The following is a 10,000-nucleotide window of genomic DNA, read 5'->3' as shown; positions in this document are numbered from 1 at the left end:
GTACAGTGATGGTTAATGTGGTTAGGAGTAGTAACATTGTGTACAGTGATGGTTAATGTGGTTAGGAGTAGTAACAACATGTAGTGATGGTTAATGTGGTTAGGAGTAGTAACAACGTGTAGTGATGGTTAATGTGGTTAGGAGTAGTAACAACGTGTAGTGATGGTTAATGTGGTTAGGAGTAGTAACACCATGTACAGTGATGGTTAATGTGGTTAGGAGTAGTAACAACATGTACAGTGATGGTTAATGTGGTTAGGAGTAGTAACACCGTGTAGTGATGGTTAATGTGGTTAGGAGTAGTAACACCATGTACAGTGATGGTTAATGTGGTTAGGAGTAGTAACACTGTGTACAGTGATGGTTAATATGGTTAGGAGTAGTAACAACATGTACAGTGATGGTTAATGTGGTTAGGAGTAGTAACACCGTGTAGTGATGGTTAATGTGGTTAGGAGTAGTTACAACATGTACAGTGATGGTTAATGTGATTAGGAGTAGTAACACCATGTACAGTGATGGTTAATGTGGTTAGGAGTAGTAACAACATGTACAGTGATGGTTAATGTGGTTAGGAGTAGTAACACTGTGTACAGTGATGGTTAATGTGGTTAGGAGTAGTAACACTGTGTACAGTGATGGTTAATGTGGTTAGGAGTAGTAACACCATGTAGTGATGGTTAATGTGGTTAGGAGTAGTAACACCATGTACAGTGATGGTTAATGTGGTTAGGAGTAGTAACACCATGTACAGTGATGGTTAATGTGGTTAGGAGTAGTAACAACATGTACAGTGATGGTTAATGTGGTTAGGAGTAGTAACAACGTGTAGTGATGGTTAATGTGGTTAGGAGTAGTTACAACATGTACAGTGATGGTTAATGTGATTAGGAGTAGTAACACCATGTACAGTGATGGTTAATGTGGTTAGGAGTAGTAACACTGTGTACAGTGATGGTTAATGTGGTTAGGAGTAGTAACACTGTGTACAGTGATGGTTAGTGTGGTTAGGAGTAGTAACAACATGTACAGTGATGGTTAATGTGGTTAGGAGTAGTAACACTGTGTACAGTGATGGTTAATGTGGTTAGGAGTAGTAACAACGTGTACAGTGATGGTTAATGTGGTTAGGAGTAGTAACACTGTGTACAGTGATGGTTAATGTGGTTAGGAGTAGTAACAACATGTACAGTGATGGTTAATGTGGTTAGGAGTAGTAACAACATGTACAGTGATGGTTAATGAGATTAGGAGTAGTAACACCATGTACAGTGATGGTTAATGTGGTTAGGAGTAGTAACAACATGTACAGTGATGGTTAATGTGGTTAGGAGTAGTAACAACATGTACAGTGATGGTTAATGTGGTTAGGAGTAGTAACAACATGTACAGTGATGGTTAATGTGGTTAGGAGTAGTAACATTGTGTACAGTGATGGTTAATGTGGTTAGGAGTAGTAACATTGTGTACAGTGATGGTTAATGTGGTTAGGAGTAGTAACACTGTGTACAGTGATGGTTAATGTGGTTAGGAGTAGTAACACTGTGTACAGTGATGGTTAATGTGGTTAGGAGTAGTAACATTGTGTACAGTGATGGTTAATGTGGTTAGGAGTAGTAACACCGTGTACAGTGATGGTTAATGTGGTTAGGAGTAGTAACACTGTGTACAGTGATGGTTAATGTGGTTAGGAGTAGTAACACCGTGTACAGTGATGGTTAATATGGTTAGGAGTAGTAACAACATGTACAGTGATGGTTAATATGGTTAGGAGTAGTAACAACATGTACAGTGATGGTTAATGTGGTTAGGAGTAGTAACAACATGTACAGTGATGGTTAATGTGGTTAGGAGTAGTAACAACATGTACAGTGATGGTTAATGTGGTTAGGAGTAGTAACACCGTGTACAGTGATGGTTAATGTGGTTAGGAGTAGTAACAACATGTACAGTGATGGTTAATGTGGTTAGGAGTAGTAACAACATGTACAGTGATGGTTAATGTGGTTAGGAGTAGTAACAACATGTACAGTGATGGTTAATGTGGTTAGGAGTAGTAACACCATGTACAGTGATGGTTAATGTGATTAGGAGTAGTAACAACATGTACAGTGATGGTTAATGTGGCAATAATGAATTATTAATAATAATGTCTACTTTATGTCCAGTGTTACAGCCTCCTACTCTGACAAAGATGCCTGAGTCCTTAACGGCCTTTTCATTAGACGATGTCATGCTGCTCTGCGAGGCCACTGGCATCCCCACACCCAGGTATACCCTACCATTAACAATATCATGCTGCTCTGCAAGGCCACCCCCACACCCAGGTATACCCTACCATTAACAATATCATGCTGCTCTGCAAGGCCACTGGCATCCCCACACCCACGTATACCCTACCATTAACAATATCATGCTGCTCTGCAAGGCCACTGGCACCCCCACACCCAGGTATACCCTACCATTAACAATATCATGCTGCTCTGCAAGGCCACCCCCACACCCAGGTATACCCTACCATTAACAATATCATGCTACTCTGCAAGGCCACTGGCATCCCCACACCCAGGTATACCCTACCATTAACAATATCATGCTGCTCTGCAAGGCCACTGGCATCCCCACACCCAGGTATACCCTACCATTAACAATATCATGCTGCTCTGCAAGGCCACTGGCATCCCCACACCCAGGTATACCCTACCATTAACAATATCATGCTGCTCTGCAAGGCCACCCCCACACCCAGGTATACCCTACCATTAACAATATCATGCTGCTCTGCAAGGCCACCCCCACACCCAGGTATACCCTACCATTAACAATATCATGCTGCTATGCAAGGCCACTGGCATCCCCACACCCAGGTATACCCTACCATTAACAATATCATGCTGCTCTGCAAGGCCACCCCCACACCCAGGTATACCCTACCATTAACAATATCATGCTGCTCTGCAAGGCCACTGGCATCCCCACACCCAGGTATACCCTACCATTAACAATATCATGCTGCTCTGCAAGGCCACTGGCATCCCCACACCCAGGTATACCCTACCATTAACAATATCATGCTGCTATGCAAGGCCACTGGCATCCCCACACCCAGGTATACCCTACCATTAACAATATCATGCTGCTCTGCAAGGCCACTGGCATCCCCACACCCAGGTATACCCTACCATTAACAATATCATGCTGCTCTGCAAGGCCACCCCCACACCCAGGTATACCCTACCATTAACAATATCATGCTGCTCTGCAAGGCCACTGGCATCCCCACACCCAGGTATACCCTACCATTAACAATATCATGCTGCTCTGCAAGGCCACCCCCACACCCAGGTATACCTACCATTAACAATATCATGCTGCTCTGCAAGGCCACTGGCATCCCCACACCCAGGTATACCCTACCATTAACAATGTCATGCTGCTATGCAAGGCCACTAGCATCCCCACACCCAGGTATACCCTACCATTAACAATATCATGCTGCTCTGCAAGGCCACCCCCACACCCAGGTATACCCTACCATTAACAATATCATGCTGCTCTGCAAGGCCACTGGCATCCCCACACCCAGGTATACCCTACCATTAACAATATCATGCTGCTCTGCAAGGCCACTGGCATCCCCACACCCAGGTATACCCTACCATTAACAATATCATGCTGCTCTGCAAGGCCACTGGCATCCCCACACCCAGGTATACCCTACCATTAACAATATCATGCTGCTCTGCAAGGCCACTGGCATCCCCACACCCAGGTATACCCTACCATTAACAATATCATGCTGCTCTGCAAGGCCACTGGCATCCCCACACCCAGGTATACCCTACCATTAACAATATCATGCTGCTCTGCAAGGCCACTGGCATCCCCACACCCAGGTATACCCTACCATTAACAATATCATGCTGCTCTGCAAGGCCACTGGCATCCCCACACCCAGGTATACCCTACCATTAACAATATCATGCTGCTCTGCAAGGCCACTGGCATCCCCACACCCAGGTATACCCTACCATTAACAATATCATGCTGCTCTGCAAGGCCACTGGCATCCCCACACCCAGGTATACCCTACCATTAACAATATCATGCTGCTCTGCAAGGCCACCCCCACACCCAGGTATACCCTACCATTAACAATATCATGCAGCACTGCAAGGCCACTGGCATCCCCACACCCAGGTATACCCTACCATTAACAATATCATGCTGCTCTGCAAGGCCACTGGCATCCCCACACCCAGGTATACCCTACCATTAACAATATCATGCTGCTCTGCAAGGCCACCCCCACACCCAGGTATACCCTACCATTAACAATATCATGCTGCTCTGCAAGGCCACTGGCATCCCCACACCCACGTATACCCTACCATTAACAATATCATGCTGCTCTGCAAGGCCACTGGCATCCCCACACCCAGGTATACCCTACCATTAACAATATCATGCTGCTCTGCAAGGCCACCCCCACACCCAGGTATACCCTACCATTAACAATATCATGCTGCTCTGCAAGGCCACTGGCATCCCCACACCCAGGTATACCCTACCATTAACAATATCATGCTGCTCTGCAAGGCCACTGGCATCCCCACACCCAGGTATACCCTACCATTAACAATATCATGCTGCTCTGCAAGGCCACCCCCACACCCAGGTATACCCTACCATTAACAATATCATGCAGCACTGCAAGGCCACTGGCATCCCCACACCCAGGTATACCCTACCATTAACAATATCATGCTGCTCTGCAAGGCCACCCCCACACCCAGGTATACCCTACCATTAACAATATCATGCTGCTCTGCAAGGCCACTGGCATCCCCACACCCACGTATACCCTACCATTAACAATATCATGCTGCTCTGCAAGGCCACTGGCATCCCCACACCCAGGTATACCCTACCATTAACAATATCATGCTGCTCTGCAAGGCCACCCCCACACCCAGGTATACCCTACCATTAACAATATCATGCTGCTCTGCAAGGCCACTGGCATCCCCACACCCAGGTATACCCTACCATTAACAATATCATGCTACTCTGCAAGGCCACTAGCATCCCCACACCCAGGTATACCCTACCATTAACAATATCATGCTGCTCTGCAAGGCCACTGGCATCCCCACACCCAGGTATACCCTACCATTAACAATATCATGCTGCTATGCAAGGCCACTGGCATCCCCACACCCAGGTATACCCTACCATTAACAATATCATGCTGCTCTGCAAGGCCACCCCCACACCCAGGTATACCCTACCATTAACAATATCATGCTGCTCTGCAAGGCCACTGGCATCCCCACACCCAGGTATACCCTACCATTAACAATATCATGCTGCTCTGCAAGGCCACCCCCACACCCAGGTATACCCTACCATTAACAATATCATGCTGCTCTGCAAGGCCACTGGCATCCCCACACCCAGGTATACCCTACTATACTATCTGTATTTGTGAGAAACAGCTGGCGTGTCCATTCTTTCCCCCTGAGATCCAGTGTTCCATTGCCATGGTGATAAAGGAGGTATCATAATAATAGGAGACAGGAAATTATATCATTAACTGGACTGGTGGTCTTCTCTGATTGGTCTGTTTCCTCTCTTCATGTCTTTATCTCTAACCTCCCCCTCTGTCACTCCCATCTCTCTCTTCTCTCTCTCCTCTCTCCCTCTCCTCTCTCTCTCTCTCTCTCTCTCTCCTATCTTCTCTCTCTCTCTTCTCTCTTCTCTCTCTCTCTTCTCTCTTCTCTCTCTCTCTCTCTTCTCTCTCTCTCTCTCCTCTCTCTCCTCTCTCTCTTCTCTCTCTCTTCTCTCTCTCACCCTCTCTCTCTCTCTTCTCTCTCTCCTCTCTCTCCCTCTCCTCTCTGTCTCTCTCTTTCTTCCTCCTCTCTAGTTTCCGCTGGGTAAAGGATGGTAAGAAGTTGAACTGGATGGGACATAATGGTTCTGGAAATTTCACAGCCCATGGCGACAAGCCGCTCAGTGATTACCAAGGACACTACCGTTGTTACGCCGACAACACCCTGGGAACAGCCATGACACACACCGTCAAACTCATCACTGAATGTGAGGCTCACACGCACAAACACATCCTCTCTTGTGTGACTGTACTTAGACAGTAGTTCTGTCATTCCCCTGACAACCATCAACTAGAGACAGCCTAGCCATGATGCCACTCAGCCATCACTATGGCAATGAGAGTCTGTGCTCTGTCACACACACACGTTGAATGGACTTTGTTTTTAGTCCAGGACTATCCTTCATCTGTAGAATGGCTATTTAATGTAGGACTAACTTTATGGAGAATACATTGAGGATGTGTCTCAATCCTCTGCATATGCCAGTGTCGCACTTCCTCATCTGTGGTCAGAGGTGAAGAGCGAGAGCAGTGTTTGTCAGACCATGAGAAGTCCCTACAATCAGTCTTCTCACCAAAAGGCTGTAGCGTCCGAACAATGGTGTGTCAGGAGACTCGACTGAAGTCGGTACCGTCGGTGTGCCAACTTCTGTTTGTAGCGTCCGAATGGTTTGGTCTACAAACTCATTTACGATCCCCAGTATCACGGGACTCCTTTGAAGGTAACCGGTACTGGTCAAAAAGATATATATATGAAGTATGAAAGTAGTTTTGTGCCTACCCAAAACAAGGGGTTATATATGTTGATATATAATTCCTGAGCTTTCTTATATCTCCTAGATATAGGACAGACACTACAAAATCTTATTCCTTATGAGGAATTTTTGGACTGTCTTTTTTGCCATTTATGACTGTGTTAATTAATGCATTTCTCTGGGCTATAGAAGTAAAGGCAAAATCAAATCATGTTTAAATATTTTTTTTATATATAAAGGGGTCCTACAATTCAATGACTATCTTAAACAATAACCACCAACGTCTTAGACTCTAGAGATTTAAATGGAGAGTGTATTCTAGGACTAACCTTAATCTGTGTCCCAGACACCAACCCATAGACCCCACCAATCAGGGTCAAATATAGACCCCACCAATCAGGGTCAAATATATAGCCCACCAATCAGGGTCAAATATAGACCCCACCAATCAGGGTCAAATATATACCCCACCAATCAGGGTCAAATATAGACCCCACCAATCAGGGTCAAATATAGACCCCACCAATCAGGGTCAAATATAGACCCCACCAATCAGGGTCAAATATAGACCCCACCAATCAGGGTCAAATATAACCCCACCAATCAGGGTCAAATATAGACCCCACCAATCAGGGTCAAATATAGACCCCACCAATCAGGGTCAAATATAAAAAAGTGTAACATGTTAATATTCTAACGTTCATTTTTATTTTGTCACTTTCCAGCCGATATTAATGTGTGTATTTTAGCGGTGCTGGCCAATGTGATTGAATGTAACATGTAATACGATGATGATGATGATGGCATGTGTGTTACAGCGACACCGACCCTCCCTAAGCAGAAGAGATCACATAAAACGGCAGAGGAAGGAGCCAGTGTTGTTCTCCACTGCAACCCTCCCAGGAGCTCCACCATCCCTCACATACACTGGATGGACAAGAGTAAGCCCTGGCTGTTTGTGCGTGCGGGTGTTTGTTTCTCAGTCTGGTGAACTATTCGTGCATTGCAGTCTAACTCCATTTTGTTAATCCATTTAATCTTATCGGTCACAATAGTGAGAATAAAAACGTTGTACTTTATAGGCCCTGTAGAAGTTAAAATGGCATTTATTTAAAAAAATGTTTTTATTTTACTAGGCAGGTCAGTTAAGAACAAATTCTTATTTTCAATGACGGCCTAGGAACAATGGGTTAACTGCCTTGTTCAGGGGAACAGTGGGTTAACTGCCTTGTTCAGGAGAACAGTGGGTTAACTGCCTGTTCAGGGGAACAATGGGTTAACTGCCTTGTTCAGGGGAACAATGGGTTAACTGCCTTGTTCAGGGGAACAGTGGGTTAACTGCCTTGTTCAGGAGAACAGTGGGTTAACTGCCTGTTCAGGGGAACAGTGGGTTAACTGCCTTGTTCAGGGGAACAGTGGGTTAAACTGCCTTGTTCAGGGGAACAGTGGGTTAACTGCCTTGTTTAGGGGAACAGTGGGTTAACTGCCTTGTTCAAGGGAACAGTGGGTTAACTGCCTGTTCAGGGGAACAGTGGGTTAACTGCCTTGTTCAGGGGAACAGTGGGTTAACTGCCTTGTTCAGGGGAACAGTGGGTTAACTGCCTGTTCAGGGGAACAGTGGGTTAACTGCCTTGTTCAGGGGAACAGTGGGTTAACTGCCTTGTTCAGGGGAACAGTGGGTTAAACTGCCTTGTTCAGGGGAACAGTGGGTTAAACTGCCTTGTTCAGGGGAACAGTGGGTTAAACTGCCTTGTTCAGGGGAACAGTGGGTTAAACTGCCTTGTTCAGGGGAACAGTGGGTTAAACTGCTTTGTTCAGGGGAACAGTGGGTTAAACTGCCTTGTTCAGGGGAACAGTGGGTTAAACTGCCTTGTTCAGGGGAATAGTTGGTTAAACTGCCTTGTTCAGGGGAACAGTGGGTTAAACTGCCTTGTTCAGGGGAACAGTGGGTTAAACTGCCTTGTTCAGGGGAACAGTGGGTTAAACTGCCTTGTTCAGGTGAACAGTGGGTTAAACTGCCTTGTTCAGGGGAACAGTGGGTTAACTGCCTTGTTTAGGGGAACAGTGGGTTAACTGCCTTGTTCAGGGGAACAGTGGGTTAACTGCCTTGTTCAGGGGAACAGTGGGTTAACTGCCTTGTTCAGGGGAACAGTGGGTTAACTGCCTTGTTTAGGGGAACAGTGGGTTAACTGCCTTGTTCAGGGGAACAGTGGGTTAGCTGCCTTGTTCAGGGGAACAGTGGGTTAACTGCCTTGTTCAGGGGAACAGTGGGTTAACTGCCTTGTTCAGGGGAACAGTGGGTTAACTGCCTTGTTATAGCTGATTATATACACTGTGTTAAGGCATAGCAGATTACGTGTTTTTCATTAGGTGGAAGTTTAGTTTGTGTTTGGATATCGATCAAGATTATCTGACAACTGATTTTACCATTACACATTAGCATTTACAGGACATACAGTATGTTTATATTGGAGTTGAGGTGAAGGGGTAAACCTGGTTTAAATTGGTATTTGGGCTGAGGTGAAGGGGTAAACCTGGTTTAAATTGGTATTTGGGCTGAGGTGAAGGGGTACACCTGGTTTAAATTGGTATTTGGGCTGAGGTGAAGGGGTAAACCTGGTTTAAATTGGTATTTGGGCTGAGGTGAAGGGGTAAACCTGTTTTAAATTGGTATTTGGGCTGAGGTGAAGGGGTAAGCCTGTTTTAAATTGGTATTTGGGCTGAGGTGAAGGGGTAAACCTGTTTTAAATTGGTATTTGGGCTGAGGTGAAGGGGTAAACCTGTTTTAAATTGGTATTTGGGCTGAGGTGAAGGGGTAAACCTGTTTTAAATTGGTATTTGGGCTGAGGTGAAGGGGTAAACCTGGTTTAAATTGGTATTTGGGCTGAGGTGAAGGGGTAAACCTGGTTTAAATTGGTATTTGGGATGACGTGAAGGGGTGAACCTGTTTTAAATTGATATCTGGGCTGAGGTGAAGGGGTACATCTGGTGTATGGGAGTACTGGAGCTGAGGTGAAGGGGTAAGTCAGGTTTCTAGGAGTACTGGAGCTGAGGTGAAGGGGTAAGTCAGGTTTCTAGGAGTACTGGAGCTGAGGTGAAGGGGTAAGTCAGGTTTCTAGGAGTACTGGAGCTGAGGTGAAGGGGTAAGTCAGGTTTATAGGAGTACTGGAGCTGAGGTGAAAGGGTATACCTGGTTTATAGGAGTACTGGAGCTGAGGTGAAGGGGTAAGTCAGGTTTCTAGGAGTACTGGAGCTGAGGTGAAGGGGTAAGTCAGGTTTCTAGGAGTACTGGAGCTGAGGTGAAGGGGTACATCTGGTGTATGGGAGTACTGGAGCTGAGGTGAAGGGGTAAGTC

The 10,000-nt window shown here is 45.8% G+C and overlaps 1 protein-coding gene across 7 annotated transcripts in view; it reads left to right on the top strand.

Moving 5' to 3' along the window:
• Positions 1-10,000, top strand: part of LOC110511300 (neural cell adhesion molecule L1.1) — a 115,239-nt gene that overhangs the window by 39,724 nt on the left and 65,515 nt on the right. For all 7 annotated transcript variants that reach the window (XM_090185616.1, XM_090185613.1, XM_090185618.1 and 4 more), the window contains 3 exons: positions 2,169-2,271; positions 5,927-6,099; positions 7,464-7,586. In XM_090185616.1, the coding sequence (XP_090041742.1) occupies positions 2,169-2,271; positions 5,927-6,099; positions 7,464-7,586 (399 nt within the window). The remainder of the gene's footprint in view (positions 1-2,168; positions 2,272-5,926; positions 6,100-7,463; positions 7,587-10,000) is intronic.

The sequence above is a fragment of the Oncorhynchus mykiss genome, chromosome 9 (genome assembly GCF_057628025.1).
Source record: "Oncorhynchus mykiss isolate SJ-2025 chromosome 9, ASM5762802v1, whole genome shotgun sequence".
Taxonomy (NCBI): Eukaryota; Metazoa; Chordata; class Actinopteri; order Salmoniformes; family Salmonidae; genus Oncorhynchus; species Oncorhynchus mykiss.
Note: the sequence above shows the minus strand (reverse complement) of the source record. Positions and strands in the feature narration are given on the sequence as shown.